The sequence below is a fragment of the Ailuropoda melanoleuca genome, chromosome 5 (genome assembly GCF_002007445.2).
Source record: "Ailuropoda melanoleuca isolate Jingjing chromosome 5, ASM200744v2, whole genome shotgun sequence".
NCBI lineage: Eukaryota > Metazoa > Chordata > Mammalia > Carnivora > Ursidae > Ailuropoda > Ailuropoda melanoleuca.
Window position 1 is genome coordinate 608,087 of NC_048222.1, and position 22,515 is coordinate 630,601.

A 22,515-nucleotide genomic window follows, 5' to 3' on the forward strand; every position below is an offset into this window, starting at 1 on the left:
GCTACCCGAGGTCAGAAGCGTCAATCACTCCACTTTCTGGGCCTCTGAAAGGCCATATGTGAATTGAAGAAACTAAAACATTCGGGCATTAAAATTTTAGAGTTTTCTCAGTCAAGGCTTTCTCTTCCCAGTCTTCCCAAGGTGCAAGTTGGTCAAATTAAATCGCCAAGAGATCTGCACCTCTTAAAAGATGTGGAAATATTAAAAGACATAAAGTGTCAAAGGCAGTGAGGATGGTCATCTCGTAGTCCCAAACCCCTGTCCCAGGTCATGGGTGGATTTTTGGCTTGCAGTGTCGATGAGATGACATATTGCTTCCTCCCCAGGGAGGAAAAAGACCCGAGTCACGGAAGTCCTGGGACGGCTGGTTCTATGGCTCTTGGGGGAGCCCACAGTGCCTCAGGCACCCATGGTGTATGTGTGGACTCAGGGGCACCTCCCTGGAACACGAGGTTGGGACAATGGACCCTGGCACTGCCTGGGAAAGAGCAAGTTCTTGTGGACATGCTGTCCCTGCTGCCTCACCGGGCACTAGTAACCTGGCCGGCCACGGAGGCCGGGGATGCTGGCAGCAGTGGCCAAGCCTCCCGGCCGGCCTCTCAGCACTGGCTGCCTTCGTGAGGGCTCTGGGTCAGGGCCCCAGCCAGCCTGGATCTGAGGTGTCCTCAAGGATAAGGCAAGAGCAGACAGACACCGGGACAGAGATGGAATAGCAGGGGCGCCTGGGCGGCTCAGTGGGCTGAGCGTCTGACTCTCGATTTTGGCTCCAGTCATGACGATCTCAGGGTCATGAGACTGAGCCCGTCAGGCTCTGCGCTCAGTGCTCAGTGGAGAGCGGCTTGAGATCATCTCCCTCTGCCCCGCCTCCCACTTGCACACTCTTCTCTCCTCGGAAATAAATAAATCTTTTTAAAAATGTAACAGCAACAACAACAAAATACAGCAAATCACCACTCTCCTCAAATTCCCAATACGTGTAGCTAATGGATTTAAAGAAGTCAAAGGAGATTAAAAAACAAACGAAAAATTAGATTTGAAGTCAAGTAACTTTACATTTTTAAACCACACTCTCACGTCTCCTGCTGCAGGTGTCCTCTGGTGGTGAGGACGGTGTGACATGGAGAATGGAAGACACGGTTTACAGCACACCGGAATGGCATTACAAACACGGCGGGGGCAGAGCCGCCGTCTGTGTCTCTCGCAGGGCAGAGGAAGAGGTCCCCAGAGTCCTGCAGGGCGGCCCCCCATACTGGGGAAAATGGATGAACCCGAAAAATCTTTCAGGTAGCATCAGGCAGAGGCTGGAATCTCTATGTTGGGATTCAGGTAAACAAAGTTAGTTTTGTTCTGGAACTAGGATGAAGGCATGCATGGAAGCCACACAGAGTTTTGCTTCCTTTTAGATCAAAGAAACTGAGAATGAAGGAACCTTGTGGTGAGCATGGGGACGGACAGAAGGAACGGAAGAATCTGGAAAGCAGGCGGAGAGAATAGAAGCTTAGGGTGCATTTCCGAGAGCTGCCCTAATAAAGAGCCACAAACAAGCAGCTGAGACCTCGGCAACGCACTGTCTCACGGTCCTGGAGCTAGAAGTGTGACCAAGGAGTGACCTTGGCCCTGCGCCCCCTGACACCTGTAGGGAAGGAGCCTTCTGTGCCTCTTCCCATGTCTGGTGGCCCCAGGCCGTCCTTAGCTCGTGGCAGCGGCACTTCAACCTCTGTCCCTTCCTTACGGGACAGCCTCACACGACGCTCTTCTTACAAAGAGCCTACTCTAGGATGACCTTGTCTCAACGAATCACACTGGGAGCAAGCCTACTTTCAAACAAGGTCACATTCCAAGGTACAGAAGGTTAGCATTTCAATATATCTTTTGGGGGGAACATAATTCAGCCCATAACACCCTATAACCTGGTCAGATCATCGCTTCCCTTAGGACTCCTCCTGTGTCCTTTAAAAACTGCTCCTCGGGGCGCCTGGGTGGCACAGCGGTTAAGCGTCTGCCTTCGGCTCAGGGCGTGATCCCGGTGTTATGGGATCGAGCCCCACGTCAGGCTCCTCTGCTATGAGCCTGCTTCTTCCTCTCCCACTCCCCCTGTGTTCCCTCTCTCGCTGGCTGTCTCTATCTCTGTCAAATAAATAAATAAAATCTTAAAAAAAAAAAAATCTGCTCCTAACTGGGTCACAGAAGCAGTGACTGAGACAAACTGATCTGAGTCCCACCCTTGTCTGCCCCAGGCTACTTGTGAAAGGCAGCAGGCCTGATCTGGGGTCCAATTCAAGGCCTGGTCAAGCTGTTTAGGATTTGATCTGTGACTCAGGCCTCAGAAGTTACCTCTGAAGTCTTGTTTGATAAAATTGTGTTCCATCATGTTGAATAAAAATAGGTCATTAATATATCAAGAAATCTTTCAGGTAGGATCCCAAAGGATTGGCTCAGAGTTTACCTAAAACGTCAAGAATTGACACCTCCTTGGGTGGATTTTGGGTGATGGAGCCAGTTCAACCGGCCAGGAACATAACATTTATGGAGGGAGGGATACACCTAGCAATTTGCCCAGTGTCACATCCAGAGTGCTCCATGGGAGAGTTTCAAATTCAAGGTGTAAGAATTAGGGAAGAACCAAAGCATTTTAATATATGAGTGATGTCAACAAAGTTGATCTTTAGAAAATCGTACAGCAGAGGGGATGCCTGGGTGGCCCAGTCGGTGAAGTGTCTGCCTTTGGCTCAGGTCATGATCCCAGGGTCCTGGGACTGAGCCCCACATCGGGCTCCCTGCTCAGCGGGGAGTCTGCTTCTCCCTCTGCCTCTGCCTCCACCCTCGTGCTTTCTCTCTCTCTCTAATAAGTAAATACAATCTTTATGACAAATCATACAACAGAGGCAGAGTGAGGGGAAGGAAGGAGACAAGCAAAGGGGAGAAGCAAGATTCCTGGAAGCAGGTTAGGAAGTGGGCTCTGGAGGACAGAAGGGGAATTGTGGCTCCGAGATTCCCTCCAGCGGACCAGAGACATGTCCCTCCCGCCCGGCGTGTGCTGCACACCTTCACTTCTCCTGCTGGAGGCCAGGAGCCACGGTGCTCAGAAGCTCGTCAGGAATGTTGGAGCAGGAACCTGGGGAGTTGGGAGTTTCAGCCATTGGACCTACCGAGGAGCTGTCAGGAAGCGTGTCCCGTGATGGCAAGATGAGCCAACGCACACGTCTCAGGGAAGGGTTCGTCACAACCGAAGAAGAGCGAGGGATCTCGGGCGGGAATCCAGAGTTGGCTTTCATTTCAGCGTTACCCCCGGGGAGCTCTCCGTCCGGGTTCGGGTTGTTCAAGCGTAAAGCGAGTGTGGGAATGGTTGTTTACCTGGGCCCTGCGCTGGGATGAGTCCTTCAGAGTAACGATCACTGCTCAGAGCAGCCCTAGCAGGCAGTCTCTAGTCACTACCCGGGTTTCACAGATGGGGAAACTAAGGCACAGAGACGTCAGCTCTCGCTGAGTCAAGGCACACACAGGTCTTGAAGTCAGGGGTGTCTCTGTCACCTGGCAGTCTGAGCCTCGGCCATTTTGTGAACCGAGAGCGGGGAGAGGCCCAAGAGCTTGGCAGCGTGCCTAGGCCTGTGCCCAAGGCGGGCGCCTTCTGTAAACGCCCTGGGGACCCGCGAGGCTGGACCGGGCGCCAGCGACCAGGCCGGCTGACAGGCCTTTGGGAAGAGCTCAGAAACCGGAGCGAACAAGCAGCTTGTCTTCCAGGGCGCTCCACGAGTTCAAGCCCAGCCCGCCTCCGGGGCCGCGAGCAGAGCGCGAACCCGGCAGGGCCGTGGAGGGCCGGGCCGGGCAGGGCTTCGCGCTCAGGAGGACGCAGCGCCCCGGCTCGCGAGGGCTGCCCAAAGCTGAGCCGCCGGCCGGGGGTGGGCGCGCGAGGAGGAGAACCCGCTCTGCGCCTCCTCGCCAGTTCCCCTTGCCGCGACCGTCCTCCCGCTCCCGTGGGGCCTCGCGACCGTGCGGGGACTGGGCCGGGCGCAGACGCCCCCGCGAAGGAAACCGCGCCCCGGGCCGTCGGGGACTCGCGGCGCAGGGCTTTGCCCCCCGCTGCGCCCTGCGGACGTGCCCTCGCCGTGCCGTCTGCGCCAACAAGCTCCTGGCCGGGAACAGGGGGCTGCGCCGGGCGTGAGACCCTGGCCCCGCGGCCGGACGTCGTCGTTAGGGAGCACAGTGCGCGGTGACTCGGGGCCGGAAGTTGGAGAGACGGGACGGACGATGAGGGTCCTCCGGGACCACGATTCTCAAACATTCCCGACACGTACATCACGTGACGGGCTTGTTTCCAAAAAGCGGATTCTGAGTCCGTGGATGCGGAGCGAGCCCTAGGAGGCGCGGGTCCCTTGGGGAGGGTCGACACAGCCCGTCTGGTTCCAAGGAGAGGACTCCACCGCCACCCGCCGGGACACGGGCGCCACAACGGGGGCAGGTCGCCTCCCGGACGCAGGGGGTGGAGGGCGGAGCGGCGGGGCTGGTGGCTCAGGCGGGAGGGCGGGGGAGGTGGGCAGAGGGTAGGGAAGGGGACGGGAGGGGAGGGACCGTGGGGAGGGGGCAGATGCGAGCGCGTGCACGGGGCTCTGCCATTGGAGGGCGCGTCTTCGCTCCGCTCCCCGCCTGGGGCTCAAAAGGGGCCCAGGCGCCCGGGGCACCGCACACCCGCCTGGCCCTGCGCGCACGAGCCATGCGCCCGCAGCTCTGGGCTTCGTGGCTTTTCCCGCTGTTTCTGGCCGGCCTCGCCCAGCCGACCCAGAAGATGAAGGTGAGTGTCCCGTCGGCGACCCAGCGGACTGCAGCTCCTGAGGACTGGCCTGGTGTCCGCGGACGCGAGGAGCTCTCCCTCGTCCTCTGCAAGGCCAGGACCCGCCTCCTGAGCTCGGCCGACCCCGGCTGCCGCTCCTCCGAGACCGGGGCTCCGCGAAGCCCACTCCCTTACGCGGACCTTCTCCGCACCGGGCGGTCGTGGAGCCGCAGGTGGACGGAGGGCCCAGGCTGCTGTCGTACTTGCCCCTCTGCCGCTGCCCCTGCTCTGAACTCGGGGCAGCCTTGTGCGTCCGGGAAACGGGACACGCAGGAGCAAGGAGATTGGGAGGGGGCAGCTCAGAGCAGAGGGGGCAGAGGAAGAGCAGCCGGCGGATGCTGGAATGTTCTCTGGGGGAGTGTCAGGTCAGCCAACAGGGGGATAATAAAATACAGAAGGCCGGGTAGTTGTTGGCCAATTTTAATTTTAGGGGGTGGGGTGGTGAGCGGGGGGCGGGTAGTGGGGGAGAACAAAGCTTGGACCAGAGTAAGAGGGTTTGTTGTTAGGTCTTGCGGGTGCCCTCGGGGAAAGTCTCCACACTGGGGTCAGTAGATGTGCGGATACGCCTCAGGGTGGGGATTCCAGTGCGTGACTGAGGTACCAACAGGTTTTAACTTTAAAACCAGACAAATTCATTCAAAAATTCAGCCTCACCTGTGGACTTAAACCAGTTACATGTCTTCTATTGGCTGCCCCTCCCCCGGCCCCCGTAGAAGGTGGAGAATACCCGTGGTTGAGTGCAGTGATCCCCAGACAAGAATCATTTGGGGGCTTGTTAAACCACAGGGCGCTGGGTCCCACCTGAGGTGGGGCGGGGAGCGAAGAGTCCAGAAAGCATTCCTGAGACGTTTTCAGTGCAAAACGGTGCTTTATGAAAGCCCGGGGACAGGGCCCGTGGGCAGGAAGAGCTGCCCTGGGGCTGTGCCGAGTGATCTGTTAGTGGGGGGTTAGGGAGAGCGTAAATGTCTAAGGAATTTGGGAGCAGGGCCTCCGGGACCTTGAGGGGCTAGCTGCTGTGAGGATAAAGTTATTTTCTACTGCCCCGTGAAACATCAGTCACCAGGCCTTTAAGATGATGGGTACCCGTGGACACATGCTTGGAGGATTGCTGGGGTGAGGGTGACAAAAGTGAGGGTGCAGTAACCAGAGCAAAGTAGCGGTGAAGTGTTAGAGGGGGTCCTTGAGGAGTGTTCCGTCTGTGCCTCAGGAGCTCCGCCTGGAGACCGCCCGCTGCGCTGAAGCAAAGTCCCGCCTGCTGTCCTTGTCCCCAGTCCCCACCCATGACGTTTCTGATCCAGCAGGTCCCAGGAACTTGCATTTCTTTCTTTTTTAAAAAAATTCAAGTTAGTTAACACACAGTGAAACATTGGTTTCAGGAGTAAAATTTAGTGATTCATCACTTACATGCAACACCCAGTGCCTGTCACAGCAGGTGCCCTCCTTAGTGCCAGTCACCATCTAGCCCATCCCCCACCTCCAGCAACCCTCAGTTTGTTGTCTTACATATAGAGTCTCTTATGGTTTGCCTTCCTCTCTGTTTTTATTTTATTTTACGTTTTCCTTCCCTTCCCCTATGTTCATCTCTTTTAAAAGTTTCTTATATTCCACATATGAGTGAAACCATATGATAATTGTCTTTCTCTGACTGACTTACTTCATTTAGCATAACACCCTGTAGCTCCATCCCTGTTGTTGCAAACGGCAAGAGTTCATGCTCTTTGATGGCTGAGTAATATTCCATTGTGTATGTACCACATCTTCTTTATCCATTCGTCTGTTGATGGACACCTGGCTCTCCTCCTCATAGTTTGACTATTGCTGATATCATGCTGCTATAAACACTGGGATGCATGTGCCCATTCACATCTGTATTGTTGTATGCCTTGGGGTAAATACCCAATAGTGCAATTGCTGGGTCATAGGTAGCTCTATTTTTAACTTTTTGAGGAGCCTCCACACTGTTTTCCACAGTGGCTGCACCAGCTTGCATTCCTACCAACAGTGTAAGGGGTTCCCCTTTCTCCACAGCCTCTCCAATATCCGTTGTTTCCTGACTTGTTAATTTTTGCCATTCTGAGTGGTGTGAGGAGGGGTCTCAGTGTGGTTTTGGTCTGTGTTTTCCTGATGGCGAGTGATGTGGAGCATTTTTTCATGTGTCTCTTGGCCATTTGTATGTCTTCTTCGGAGAAGTGTCTCAGGAACTTGCGTTTCTAATATGCCCTGGTGATACTTGTTCAGGCCCTCAGCGTGCTCTGAGCGCTCTGTTATTGGGTCCCTGCGACACATAAGATGATGCACACAGAATGCTCAAACACCAGCATTTGTAAGACCACCCCCATCTCTGAAATTTAAAAAAAAAAAAAGGCAACCTATGGGGGGCATCCAGGTGTATGTCACCCTCTACTGCCCGGTTGGGGTGCAATTCCAGCTGTAGAAAGTTAAAAGGCTGCATTTTTGATTATTGGATCCCTTCGCACTGGAGCAGAACTGACCTCGGAGTTGGAAAGATCCAGCCCTTCTAGTCTACAGTTTTCTTGGGAATCTACATCCCAGCTTACAGGGTGGTATCCATGTGAGAGACAAAAGCTGGGAGCGTCACAAAGTGCTTGTCCTGATGCACACGCGCACACAGGCTTTTTTTTTTTTAAGATTTTATTTTTTAAGGAATCTCTACACTTAGGGCTCGAACTCACAACCCCAAGATCAAGAGTGGCACGCTCTACCGACTGAGCCAGCCAGGCGCCCCCACGCAAGAAGGATTTTAACTTACAAGACACACATTCTAGTGGTGGCCTCACCGTAACTAAACCTATGACAGGACAACGTCTCTCCGGTTCTTAGAATTTCGAGGCTTCACATGAAAGGTCTTTGAGCGCTTTGCAAAAGGCCATGGGTATTGGGGGTTGTTCATCGTATTGCCGCATCATTGTGGTTTCTGTTACATTCCAGATGGATTGCTACAAGGGGGTGACGGGCACCATCTATGAGTATGGGGCCCTCACCCTCAATGACGAGGAGTACATTCAGTTCAAGCACTACGCGGGCAAGCACGTCCTCTTTGTCAACGTGGCCACCTACTGAGGCTTGACAGCTCAGTATCCAGGTAAGAGCTCAGGTCTCAACTCTTCTGGAACTAGCTTTGTCAGATGCCCATATTCTAATTTCAGAGGTTTTCCTAATTTATTATTGAGTGAACAAGGTGCGGGGGCGTAGGTGATCATGGGAGTCTGTCCCCCTAAATCCTGTCACTGCTCTACTCCTTAGGAGGCCGAGAGAATTATCTCCAGATTTGAGAGATAAGATTATCCCAAAGATTTAATCAAAGACCACCTATCACTGAACAGGTGGGGTTTGTTGCTCTTGGGGCTTGATGCCCTGAGGGAGAACATGTACTGTAGGGAGCCATGGGCTTCTCAGTAAGAACTGCTAGAAAGAGCTTACTTCAGAACCTGTGCTTGTGTTAGGTGCTTGGGGGAAGGATTTGAGGAATTGAAGCTTTGCTCTGAATTGGATGCTGTCAGGAAATGAGGAAATGGGGACAATTCTGTGACCGTGATTCAGATATGTCTTAATAAATCGTATCTGTGAGGTCAGAGGAGTGAAGCAAGGCCAAAACTAGCTGGTAGAGAAGCAGAGGTCACTTAGGTTGGCAAGACGTGGGGGTGCTTGGCCATTTTTGCAGTTTGGACAAGGTTCATGTTTTGTCTGTGTTAAAACATGATCATGGAGTGGTCCTGTTTTTGTCTTGATTTGTCATCATCACTGTGACCATGATGTTGTGTGATATTGATGTCCTGTGAATTTTTTTTTTAAGATTTTATTTATTTGTCAGAGAGAGAGAGCTAGAGAGAGAAAGCACGAGCACAAGCAGGGGGAGCAGCAGAGGGAGAGGGAGAGGCAGGCTTCCCGCCGAGCAGGAAGCCCTATGCGGGCCTCAATCCCAGGACCCTGAGATTATGCGAGGCTGGGTCCCAGGACCCTGGGACCATGACCTGAGCCAAAGGCAGATGCTTAACCGACTGAGCCACCCGGACGCTGCCTGTGAAATCGTTTAACAGGAGAACACAAAGCTGTGACCCCAGGCCAGAGTCTAGCCTTCAAGGGGCTGCCTTCATCCTTCTCATTGGTGACTTCTGGGAACAACAGCAAACAGGACTTACCTTTGATCTCTTGGAAAACGCTCTTGGGTTCCACAGCACCTTCCCATGACAGAGAAGACGGAAATGCAGCTTTGTCGTGGGTCATCTATGGTGGGACTGCTATTTGGAAAGATGCTCCATGTCTCCAGACTCAGCCCGACCTTCCACAGTGACCGAGGTGGACTTTCTTCGTGCACTCATGCGGAAGAGTTTAGTTTCCCTGTTGATCCAGAAGACGTTATTTACAGGTTCCGATGGAGTGTAATAGAGATGAGTGCAGTTTCTGACATGCCACAAACTTAAGTTTTCTGCTTTTTTAAAACGCTTTTTTTCAAAATTAATGCAAAAAGTTAGTTGCACCAAATGCCACAAAAAAATGAGTCAAAATAATACATGAACAGTTTTTAAGAAAAATTTTCCACATGTTGACGTTGGTATCTATTCAACTGATCAAAAATATAAAGTCCCATCAATTTGTCTTCTTTTCTTTCTTTTTTCCATCAATTTGTCTTAATGGGACTTCAATGATAAGAAATCCAAGAATTTTCTCTTTTTTAACACCACTTAAATTTAAGTATATTGCAATCTCACCTCTAAGACACATGGTTCACCAAATTTTGATATTCTAAAATTAACATTCAGGGGCGTCTGGTGGCTCAGTTGGTTAAGCATCTGACTCTTGATTTCAGCTCAGGTCACGATCTCAGGGTCATGAGACTGAGCCAGCGTGGAGCCTGCTTAAGGTTCTCTCTCTCTCCCCCTCTGCCCCTCCCCAGCCTGCTCACACCGTCTCTCCAAAAAGAAAAAAAAATGAACAGTCAGCAGGTGCTATGGTCTGAATGTCTGTGCCACCCCAAAATTCCTATGTTGAAATCGCAATGCCCAGTTCGCTGGTAACAGGGGTGGAGCCTTCGGGACGTGTTGAGGTCAGGAGGGCGGAACCTCCGTGAATGGGATTAGTGGTTTTATAAAAGGGGACGCACAGAACCCCCAGCCCTTGCACCATGGGAGGGCATAGCGAGAGTCCTGCAGTCTGCAACCCAGTGGAGGGCCTTTGCTAAAACCATGAGCTTGGACTTCCAGAACTGTGAGAAGTAACTCTTATTCTTCACAAGCCCCCTGGCCTGTGGTATTTGTTAGAGCAGCCTAAAAGGGCTAATGCAGAGGGGTCTGCTTGATTTGGGCAAAGATTACCTTGAAATAGCCCCTTCTTCAAAGAACAACAAAAAACAAATGGTTCACATTCACCAAGAGAACCTAAAGACTTTTCAAATTTAATGGTGAAATTGTGCATAAAAAGATACTTTCAAAAGTGCAGATTATAGGAAGATCTGACATTTGAAAGAATTTCGGGGTCACTTTATATTTATTATTTTTATGTATAATCAACCCGAGGGAAAACCTGAAAAGCTACAGACTCAATCTTTATTTAATTTATATAAAATCTCAGGATCTAATTGTAAGACAGTAAACAACAGTCAAGTATCATTTAGCAAGTAGGGGCTTTCCTCCCTTCAAAAAGTTAAATTTGAAAAAAAAATAGAGTAAGTTTAAAAAGTCGTGATATATAAATGGCAGTTCCATGGAATGTGAATCTGCTTTTAAATCTGTTTCACTTTAGTTTTAACTTAAATTTGTGTTAAATAGGGAATATATTCACATTGAAAATTTTAAAGATGCAAAAGGGTTTAAGAGTGAAAACTTCTGTGGGCACCTGGGTGGCTCAGTTGGTTGAGTGTCTGACTCTTGATTTCAGCTCAGTTCTTGGTCTCAGGGGTGTGAGTTCAAGCTTGTGTTGGGCTCCATGTTAAAAAAAAAAAAAGGAATGAAAACTTCCACAGTTCTTCCTTTTGGGTAACAAGTTCATCAATTTATGGCGTAGATTTTCATAAATCTTTAATGTATATGCAAGCAAATCTCTCCATCATATTTGCAAATACACACACAACTGATTCCGCTCCTTGCTCCTTCACATAATACAGAATCTCGGGGGTCCTTCTGTATCAATACCTGATGAGTTTCCTCATGGATCTGAAGCCATAGTTTTCCTCCCTGTTGTTGTGACATAAATTACCAAAGTAATACATGAGAATTTTAAAAAGTGTCTCATTCAGAACTTACTCCAGACGGAGAAGTTGAGAGAGTTGAAGGCCTTTGCCGAAGGACTAGAAGCAGGTCTGCTGAGTGTTTCTGCCATGGGAAGGACGTGTTCTGGGTGGTGAAAGAGGAAGGCGACCCGCAAGGACGGGAAGACACTGCCATTAAGCAGAGGGTTTTAGGGGAGACAGCAGCAGAAGCTGCTGAGTCTGGGCGGGGCTGGAGGGCACTGGACCGAATCGGGTGGGACTGAGAGTGGCTGGACGGGGAAACACTGGTACAGGTCTAGACAGACAAGTTAGAAGCCCTCCTGGCAGCAGAAAAAGCAGTTTGGCGTTTGTAGCCTGGAATCCCGGCGAGTGTCCTGGGGGGATGGCATCAGTTAGGTCACTAGAGTTGACAAGAGGGTAGAGAATGCTCGGGAGCCGGGCTCAGATTTCTGCTTCCCTGTGCAGCTCCCAGGTGAGGGCTCTTGGGAGGATGACTGGGGTGTCAGATGTGTCATCGTGGGGCACATGGGGGGAGAGGGAGCAGGTCCATTTTGTTTGCCGTTTCCTTAGAAGTGTTTGATCAGTCAGTCAGTCCACCACTGAGGAAGGAGGCCGTGGCATTTAAATTTTGATCCCCTTCCAAATCCGGCAGGCCCCACCCCACCCCCCAGGGGCTAACCCGGCTGTGCTTTCTTTTCTTTTCTTTTTTTTTTTTTTTAATATTTTATTTATTTATTTTGACAGAGATAGAGACAGCCAGCGAGAGAGGGAACACAAGCAGGGGGAGTGGGAGAGGAAGAAGCAGGCTCATAGCGGAAGAGCCTGATGTGGGGCTCGATCCCATAACGCCGGGATCACGCCCTGAGCCAAAGGCAGACGCTCAACTGCTGTGCCATCCAGGCGACCCCCGGCTGTGCTTTCTAGGGGCACCCCGCTGGACGGGGAAGTGGAGCCACGAAGGGAACCGCCACACAAGAAAATTGGCAGCTATTTGGGTGTGTCTCTGGCAACCTGTGTTCTAGCGTTGTGCTCTCCCTCCTCAAGCGCTGTCACCTCGAACCTTCCCCTCGCTGTACGTGTGACAAATGAACACGTCGAGGTCCTCCTCTGCTCTAGGCCGGCCCGGCCCAGGCCGCCCACGCTGCTCCTTGTCTCCGCAGAACTGAATGCACTACACCAGGAGCTCAAGCCTTTTGGTGTCGTCGTGCTGGGCTTTCCCTGCAACCAATTTGGAAAACAAGAACCAGGAAAGAACTCAGAGATCCTTTCTGGGCTCAAGTGAGTGCCCGCGCGGGACCCCGCCTAGGCCCTGTCAGGATTTCCCTTCCTCCTTCTGGAAGCTTCCGGGGTGGGTGGCGGATCACTAGGTTCAGGAATATCATCGTGGAGCGTCGCATGCAAGCTTGTGCGGCTGGCAGTGCCCGAGCGTTCACTCCGCCTCGAGTTCCCAATGGTGACACTGGGGGAATATCAACGGGAGAAGCAACACAGGGAAAGGAGGGGCTGTGGGGAATAGAAATGAATCGGGAATCCTGACCTTAAAATAGGGCCTTGGAATTGTCTACTGGCTCGTAAAGCATGAAATCCCGACCCCCAGGGAGCCCTTTCCTCACCTTCCCTGTCTCCGCCTCTCCCTCTTTAACTTCCTTTTGTGGAGTTGTGGTGGCCGTTGCCATCCCTCCTTGTCCTAACGTGGATCCTCTTGGGAACACGCTGGTTCATTGCAGGTATGTGCGTCCAGGTGGTGGCTTTGTCCCCAATTTTCAGCTCTTTGAGAAAGGGGATGTGAATGGAGAAAAAGAACAGAAGGTCTTTACTTTCCTGAAGGTGAGTGACCACCCACCTGCCGTGAATTGGTCGGGTAGGTAGACATACCCTGAACACATGGGACTCATTTCTAGGGTTGAGGTTGGACTCCTTGGAAAGAAATGCTCAGAGAGGTTCAGGAATCATGGCAAGATCCGTTGTGAGGCGTGAGCTCAAGTACAGGAAACAGAACGTGGCAGCTCTGACGCGGACCTGACGCCCCCCACTGAATGGCAATGATTCGTTCATTCGACTGTCAGTCATGGAATCCTCCTAGGCACGGTGCCACACAGGGAGCCCAAACCTACTGACAGGGCCCAGCCTGTCTGTGAGGGACCCCTATGCAAGCAGGCAGACAGACATGGGGTACAGAATGGAGAGTGCCGTGTGATAACTGACCGGGGAGCCACTGAGTGTTACAACCACGGAAGACCACAGAACCACCCGAGGTTCTCTTAGGCCACTGGTTCCCACTGCTGGCCTGCCAAACAAGTCTGGTCCTTGTTGAACTTTTCACCCATCCATGGCAAACTGGGAAAAAAAACACCACCACAATGTGGGAGTTTTTCGCAAAGCCCAATTTATTGACTATAAAAGACCATCACTTAGTCTGATACTAAATTCATATTTGGTTTAATCATACAAATGACCATTTGTGTTGCCCAAAAATGGTGATACAATCAATTTTATTTTCTTCAACCTAATACTTAATAATCTGTTAATTTTGAATTTCGGTTAGTAGCTGACTCTTGATTCCCTCACCATCAGAGTAAGTATTGGTTATTCTACATGAATCTCCAAAAAATAGTTCCTGAACTTTCACCAGACTATGAAGCCCCAACCCTGGGAACCACTACTCTAAACCAAACCATTCATTTTTCAGCTAAGAAAACTGAAGCTATAGAAATGATAAGGCTTATCAAAGAAAACAGAAGATAGTATTTTACTGAAGCACCATGATAGAATCCTGGGGCGGCAGACAGGGAAGGGAGGAATATTTTCTGTTTCCGTCATACTCTAGCTCTCGGTTGGTTGGTGGCGAGTTGCTATGTTGGTGATGTTGCATTGAAATGTCTGTGCTTCGCTGGGACCATGTCAGGTGGTTAATATGTTGAGATGCAGGATGGGGAGCAGACCCTCTAGGGTTGGGGATAAAACTGGATCACACAGAAGCAGGAAAAAGAACCTTCTATTCTTCCTATCTCTGCTCCAGAACTCCTGCCCTCCAACCTCTGACCTTTTGGGCTCATCAAACCAACTCTTCTGGGAGCCCATGAAGGTCCACGACATCCGCTGGAACTTTGAGAAGTTCCTGGTGGGGCCTGACGGAGTCCCTGTCATGCGCTGGTTCCACAAGGCTCCCGTCAGCACGGTCAAGTCAGACATCCTGGAGTACCTGAAACAGTTCAAAACCGAGTAGAAAGGCCCCACCTCCCACCTGAAGAACATGCATAACACTGGACCCATCTCTGCTCCACGTTCCTTCCCACCCAGCGTCCCTACGACCAAACCATCCCGTCTCACCCAAGTGTGCGTGCACCGGCGTACATGCATTCATGTGTGTGTTTGAAAACAAGGGAAGGAATACCTTTGTCCCCAGCTCTGTGCTCCCAAAAGATCAAGTGTTTTCCACTCCATCCCAAAGGAAAAGCATGTTTCTGGGTAGATGGTTCAGACTACCCAATGTCCCTAAAAAAGCAAGGCCCAGAAGTTATGACATCTGTCCTCTCTCCATCTGGACGGTCTAAAGAAAGAAGCAGAAACAGGAAGCCTCTCAAGATCCCTTTTGTAGCCTTTCTCTCTTCCAAGATAAACCTGCCTCCTTAAACGCTTTCTCCCGAATGCGACCTTCGCTCCCCTGAGGCCCTGTAGCTCTCTTTCTTACAGGATCTCGGAAGGCTGGCCTCACATGAAAGGAGGGGCATCTCCATGATGGTGGGTCCCAAAGCCCCCTCTGGGTCGGACCCTACCAGAGCCTTCCTTGGTGCGTGTCCCTTAGTGCATTCAGGCCACGGCACCTGGGCAGGGATGTCCCTTCATTCTGAAGGACGGGCTTTCCCCTCACCCTGAGCTGCCCCACCTCCAAACTCCTTCCTATCACTATCTCAATAAAGAGAATTCTGCAGCAGTGGGCTTCCCCGTATTATGTCCGGGACGTCTTCCTCTCTCACTTTGTCTTGCTTCCTCGGATACCTCGCCTAGCTCCTCACACAAGCTCTGGACCTTTCCTTGGCCCCTCAGACACAGGTGGGGCTGGCTGTTGTGGAGCTGCTGTGAGGAGTGGATACAGAGCTCCTAGAGCCCGCCGCCCCCCTCCTGTTCCAGTCTCCTGGGCACCCACATGGGAGGTGGCCTTGCTTTCTCGGAACAACAAAGACGCAGACGGTTGGCCTATAAAGTTCCTGCCCACTGTTAAAAATCTAAAAAATACATAAATACAGAAGAGAACTATACCAAAGCCTCCTAATCAGAGTAGAGAACGTGCTGGGAGGCCTGTGTAGCAAGCTGTTTTATCACCGTCGTTCAGTCTTCCACGTGAGGACAGATTTCAGAGTATCAGAAGCTAGGAGAAGCTGGTATGAGGAAGTGAAATAAAATAGCTGTTTTTCTCCTCCCTTTCAAAAATTACTTGGAACATATTTCAAATATTTTTTGCACTTTAAATTCTTTGTACTTTAAAACATTATTTTGCACTTGAGAAGTCTAGAGGGACTTTAAGTATCAGTGGCAATGAGACACCGCAATCCTGTTGTGAACCAAAACAGGAAGGATCCTGACTTAAACTTTATACCGCAACACGAGAACTGACAAGGCCAGGGAAGATAAGGAAAGTGACTCCGGCTTCCAGAAGGAGCAGGGGCACTCCCCAAGCCCTGGGACCGCCAGTGTTGACGGGTCCTCAGGGAAGACATGGCGTCTACGCAGTAACAGCCACGAGGGGGACCTGGGGTCTCAGCTCCAGGAGTGGGCTGCTTCTAAAATTCAGATGTGGTAGACACACTTGGAAAACATTTTCCAGACACTTGGGTGCTTTATCTTCTTGCACTCAGAATCTAGAAAGGAAAAGAAAGTCTGGCTGGCTGTGGCCACAGCCACAGGACGTGAGGCTTCGTGGACTCAGAAGGGACCACTACAGTCGTGGGGTGGGAGGCGACCCCAGAGCCAACTTGCAGTGCTGGTGAGAACGTGTCTCCCTGTTGAGTTTCTTCTGGGTCTCTCATGGTCTTGAGGACTCCTGGGACCTTTGCAGTCCTCAGAAGGGGTCCAAATCCATTCCTGTTGTCAGATCAGAAGCGTCAGGGTCCAGGCAGAGGGTGGAGGAGGACAGGGCCACACAGTGTACGGGTCCAGCCCGAACCAGAGAACTACGGTTGCACGAAAGTGAGTCCTCCGGGGGAGCGGCGTCCCTGCTCCATGGAGGTCCTGGACCAGTGAAGGAGGGGGTTCAGCTTCGACCCGAGGGCGTTCTGCGGAGTGTCTCCCGGGGGCTCCACCCGGGAGCCGCTCTGCGAGAGCCAGGTGCTCCTCCTGATACCCCCCAGCGGCTGACGCCAACAGAAAACCACGGTGGCTCCGGGGAGACCAAGCCCAGAGAAGCGGGAAACTAACTTGCTCAGGGAGGTGAGTGTAGCTGGGGGGCGGGTGTGGGGGCTGCAGACCTGATCAGAATGTTGCCCGTGATGATGACAATGAGGAGAACGCTGAAGTCTTCATGAAGGGAGGATCCGGAGATAAAGGTTCCCACTTCTCCCCTCCTCACCAGCCCCTTTATCAGATCTTGGTCCCCAAGGAAAGCCACACGCGGAGCCTTCTGGACGTGGGCAGACTGGCCAGGACTGTCTTGAGAGCTCCAGTCCGTTACAGTAGTTAGAACCTTTCTGTTACTGTCACAGTAATTGTCGTCACCTCACTGGCACTCTTACTGCGGGCGAATTTTTTCTTCAAACCAGAGGTTCCTACAAACTATCATGCAAATTAGATAAACTGGAGCTAATTGACTCCAAAACCAGTGTTTTCACATAAATCTACCCCACAAACCACCTAACGGGTGTCTAAAATGACGAATGCTCCGCTGATCACAAAACATTCGAGGAGAGTCCCTGGGCAGGACGGGGGGTTCTAAAGTCCCGACAACCAGGACTCAGACCCTCGCTAACCACCTGTTCCCAGAGTCGTGAAGCAGCCCACTGCTGGAGGCGAGACCCCAGCGGTCTCCCTCGTGCCTGTTACTGCGTAGATGCCATGTCTTCCCTGAGGACCGCGTGAACCCAAGTAGCTTCGGGGCTTCAGGAGTGCCCGTGTTCGTTCTGGAAGCTGGAGTCCCCAAATCTGAGAAAGAGGGCCGAAGTCCACCCCAGAGAAGGTCAGATGTTAGCCTGTGGTCTCAGAAATCCTGTTGGCTTCTGTTCCCAGTAGACAGAAGCTGAGACTGGGACCCAGGCACACACAGTTTCCTGAGTGGTTTCAGAAGCCGGAATCCGTGAAGCAGGGTGGGCAGAGGAAGAAAGAAGACAACACGAGATTTCTGCTAGAGATCAGCTCCAGGATAAATCACACTCTCCTTTTTCCATCTCGGAGGAAGAGGGATGGCCTTTTGTAACTCAGGTCAGTCACCTGTTGACTATGGAATCACCCACGGGCCCCGGGGACACAACCTCCCAGAGGAGGTGGCTTCTTTGACTGAATGAAATTCTCCGAAGAAGGGGCAGCTCTGAGCCACCAGCTGCCAACACTCCGCACAGGTGGGGGTGGGGCACCATCCCGCTAAGGCAAAGCCGCGTAAGGCCCTGGAGACTACCTGTTACCCTCCACAAACAATGTATTACTCAGATGACTCCCCCATGGAGATCCTCATTCACTCACATTTTCCCTTTCTCATCCTCTATCGATAGGGAATTAATTCTCAGAGTGATGTCGCCTGACCCCAGCAACAGCATCACCTGAGAACTTGTTAGAAATGCAGTTTTTAGGGGCACCTGGGTGGCACAGCGGTTAAGCGTCTGCCTTCAGCTCAGGGCGTGATCCTGGTGTTATGGGATCGAGCCCCATATCAGGCTCCTCCGCTATGAGCCTGCTTCTTCCTCTCCCACTCTCCCTGCTTGTGTTCCCTCTCTCTGGTTGTCTCTCTCTCTGTCAAGTAAATAAATAAATAAATAAATCTTAAAAAAAAAAAAAAGAAATGCAGTTTTTAGATCCCTCCAGACTCACTGAATCAGCAACTCTGGGGAAGAGAACAGCAATCTCTGTTTTGAAAAAGCCTTCCAGGTGGTCCTGGTACATGCTAACATCTGAAGACCACTGCCCTGGGGAATGGAGGGTCTGCAGAAAATACTGTCATTGTGACACAGAATGAATGAGGACAATGTCTCCTGTACTCTCCGTGGTTACCGGCTCCTCTGCTCAGCCTCGTCCACCCTGCGTCCCCCACTCAGCCAGTAGGTATTCCTAGGGCTCCAGGGTTGACATGGACAGTTTGGCCATCCCCTTGGCTTTCAGTGTCCTCAGTCTCTGACCTTCATGGTTTCCATGTGGGTCCAAATTCTAAGTGTGTTATCCGACAGACTTCCTCGATCAGACTTTGGTCAGGCTCCTCTGATCCCCCTTCTCAACCAGGCCTGGACCTTGGCCAGCCTTTACCAAGAATCCTGCTAGGTCAGTGTATCCTTCTGCCCTTGATACGTCATCTTAGTGGTGTTCTGTCCACTCCCCGCACTCTGCCTCTTGGCTGTACGTCCCCAAGTGTCCCTGCTGTCTTCAGAGCTGAGTTCAGTCTTGTTCCTCCTCTGCTGTTCCTGGTCTTGTTGCAATCGCCTTGAATAAAGTCTTCTTTACTGTTCTAACAAGTCAAAGCAATTTTCCTTTAACACATCTCCCCGAAGACTCCCACGTACAGTGTGATTTGGAGCCAAGGGGAAGTCTCCCTTCACCCCCCAACGCCCCCCCCCCCACTCATCCATTGCTTTGACTAGAGAGCTTTTTGTTGTCCTTTCAAGTGTCAGCAGAAAAGTTATTCTTGGGGCGCCTGAGTGGCACAGCGGTTGAGCATCTGCCTTGATCGAGCCCCACATCAGGCTCCTCTGCTGTGAGCCTGCTTCTTCGTCTCCCACTCCCCCTGTTTGTGTTCCCTCTCTTGCTGGCTGTCTCTATCTCTGTCGAATAAATAAATAAAATATTTTTTAAAAAAGTTATTCTCTTTGGATCTGGGAAGTTCCTGATAGAGATTCTGCCCCCTTCATCATCCCCCAAATTTTCCCTATGAAACCATACAGAGTACCCACCCTTTTTTTCTTCTGCAGAAAAAGGAAGAGAAACATACTTTTAATTCTTTCAGACTCGCTTTGGCCTCTGAAATGCGGTGTCCTGGGCCCTGTGTGAAGAGTTTCATACCCTCAGGGTGACACCTGGAGCATTCAGACAGCTCAGACCACTTTTTAGGTGATAATTTCCAGAGGAACTAAAGGAAAGATAATGGAGAATCTTTTCTTTTTTCAGATCTTTTCTCTCTCTTTTCAGTTTCCCCTGTTCTATTCTTGGCCTCCAGCAGACAAATCAATAGGAATTGAAATTGAGTGTCACCTGACAAATTATTTTTGGAGAACCTGATACTCTGATACCCTAACCCTGACAGCCTGAGCCCGGGAGCTCTGTCTTCACCTGCAAACGTCAGAATCAGTCATATACAGACAGTGGCAGCCTGCTCCAGAAAGACAGAACGCTCAGCTTGATGGGCTCATGGAATAGGTGTTTGCTGTATTATTTGATCATATTCTGATAAAGAAGATGGGAAAGCAAATTGGATAGATAAAGCCTATAGTAAGCTAGTAGCTTTATGAGATAAAGGGGAAAATTCATAGGATGTGCAAGGTATAGATAATTAATAAGCAAGTTGCTGGTGAGACAGGCAGAATTCATGAATTGTGTTCAATATAGATACTAAGTACATTAGTAACTTGGAAGATACATTCAAGACAGACGGAGTGCAAGGATTATATGAGAAGGAAGCAGGGTGTTACTTAGGAGAACAAAGATGTCTGGCAATCAAAACTCAATGACATTCAGAAGGGCAATTTTTCTAGTCCCTTATTAGGGAAAACCGAGTCTCAAACTGTAACTTCCCACCAAAGGGGGTAAATCATTTTGACTTTAATAGTCTAGGGGCGCCTGGGTAGCTCAGTTGCTTAAGCGTCTGCCCTCAGCCCAAGTCGTGATCTGGGGCCCAATGTGGAGACCCACATGGAGGCCACGATAGGCTCCGCTCTCTTCGGGGAGCCTGCTTCTCCCTCTGCCTCTGCCCACCCTCCCCACCCCCCACCACCGCTTGTGCTCTCTCAAATGAATAAAAATCCTTAAAAATATATGACTTTAATAGTCTATTTAAAATTCTAATATAAAATTAAATAATATACATTTTAATCAATCAGCATGTTCTAAAGGTTCTAAGGGTATCTCCTGGCTTCAACATATATTCCTAATTTGCAAAGTTACATAGAGACAACGCTGTCCGTCTGCCATCATATTCTCCTGAAATCAGCCACTTTATGCCAGTACATTTTTGCAAACCATATCTACAAACCCTAGCCAAAATGTGAACTAACTTTAAACTCTCTATTTCTACTTGTCTTCTCACAGTCTAAGAGAGGGCATTAGATGTGTGGAGTGTAAGGCCCAGGGAAAAAAGCCTGTTCCAGATGCTCCATAATTGGATTATTCATCAGGAACCAAAGCTCACACGCATCCTGCATTTTAAGAGGTACCATCAGTCTGGGACAGAAGGTGGCACGAACGTGAGGATGAAAGGCTTACCGTGGAGTTTTGGGTGCCATGGGGCTATGGCTCCCTCTGCCCTTCACAGATCCACCAATCAGGCCACCCAACATCTACAACTCCCTCTATGCAAAGAACAAACTTGGGACACTATATGCCATCAGTTAGGATTGTTTTTCATAATTTTGGGGGCAAATTCAACTATCCTTTATGGTAAACTTGATCCAGAACTTTTTGTCCAGTCAAAAACTCAGATTCCTATCTATTTAAGACTATAAGCTTCCCTAGAGACAAATACCAGATTAAAGCTAGAGTTTTACCTTTGGACTAGCTGGATCATTGATGGGTTAACTGCATTTATAGCAAAAACTCTCAATCACCGCAAACTATGATTTTGCCAAAGTGGGTTCCACTTAGAACAGTCTACAGATGCTGTGGTTGCCACGATTAGTGAGGCAAGGGTTCCTGCTCGAGCCCACACAGCAGCAACACTGTATCCACTTGATGCGTGCGTGTGAGGAGGGGATGAATGATGGGAAGTCATCGGGAGTGATTCCCCAGTTTCTAGATTGTGGTGCTAACAAGGAGAAAAGTAATAATAGGAAGGACTGGATGAGTTCAAGTGTCTGTGAGATAATAAGGTGGAAATGTCTCATAGGCAGCTGTCTATACTATGAACTTCTCAAGAGTTCTATGTGAGAAAGATATTCAGAAGTCACAAGCCTGTTTTGGATAGTGTGAAGATGTGAATTATGGAATCATACGCCTATTCTCTCAAAGAAAAGTAGGAAAACTGAAGATGGAACCTAGAAAATATCCACAGTAAAAGGGTGATTCTCCAGGTGCCTGGCTGGCTCAGTCCACGGAGCATGTGACACTTGGTCTAGGGGTTGGGAATTCGAGCCCTACATTGGTTGTAGAGAATACTCAAAAAAAACAAAAAAAAAAATTTTTTTTTAAATAAAAGGGTGGGGGCGCCTCGGTGGCTCAATTGGCTAAGCAAGGGACTGGTAGTTTTGGCTCAGGTCATGCTTTCGTGCCCCACATGGGGCTCCCACTCAGTGCCTAGTCAGCTTGACATTCCTTCTCCCTCGCCTCTCCCCCTGCTCACGCACGTGGGTTCTCTCTCTTTCTAAAAACTGACTAAATAAAATTGCTCCACAAAAATAAAATTCTAACCTTTGGGACTCCAAATCATGACCAAAGATGTGAAAACAAAGGGGGAAATATGGGAAGAGCTTGGGTTCGAGTTTTTTTAACTGGGTCTCAATTATCCTTAATTTATTGTGATAAACACATCTTTGCCTTTGCCTCCGCCAAACCATCAACTCCCGAGGAGGCAAAGGACCACGCGGGAGACCGGAAGGCTGTGCCCGGACCGCTCTGTGGCTTTTGTACAAAGTGACCGGCGGGGGGAATTCGATTCTGCCTCAGACTGGAGACCAGAGGCCTCAGCCAGCGCTTTGGGCCGCGCAGGCATTTGACCAACAAAAACAAAAAGAAAAAAAAAAAAAAAAAAAAAAAAAAGCCAATCCTTTCAGAGCTGTTGCAATGCTGCAAAGGACAACGCGGACGGAATTCGTGCGCCACCCGGCGGCCTTTCACACGGGCGTGCGCCGGGCCCTCCGCTTGACCCCCAGAGCGGAGCCCAGGCGCTGGTCCCTCCCGACGCGCCCAGCACAGAGCAAGACGCAGCTCTGTCGCGGCCCGACTGTCCCCTGCCGGCTGCGCCGCGGAACGCGCAGGTGTGGAGGAGGCGAGGGCCCGGGGCCACCGTCCGGCCGCGCGCTCCCGGCACGGGCTGAGCGCGTCCCCGGCTCCCGCCCGCCCCCGCCCGCAGACCCCGAGTCCAGGCCCCTCCCACCCCCCCGCCAGACGGCAGTGCCTTCCG

At 50.8% G+C, this 22,515-nt stretch overlaps 1 protein-coding gene across 1 annotated transcript; it reads left to right on the forward strand.

Annotated features, from left to right (window-relative positions):
• The first annotated feature begins 4,711 nt into the window (after positions 1-4,711).
• GPX6 (glutathione peroxidase 6) lies at positions 4,712-14,280 on the forward strand. Its single transcript, XM_002928644.3, has 5 exons — positions 4,712-4,789; positions 7,778-7,931; positions 12,215-12,332; positions 12,782-12,881; positions 14,074-14,280. The coding sequence occupies exons 1-5, from the start codon at positions 4,712-4,714 to the stop codon at positions 14,278-14,280; spliced, it is 657 nt and encodes a 218-aa protein (XP_002928690.2).
• The last annotated feature ends 8,235 nt before the right edge of the window (positions 14,281-22,515 follow it).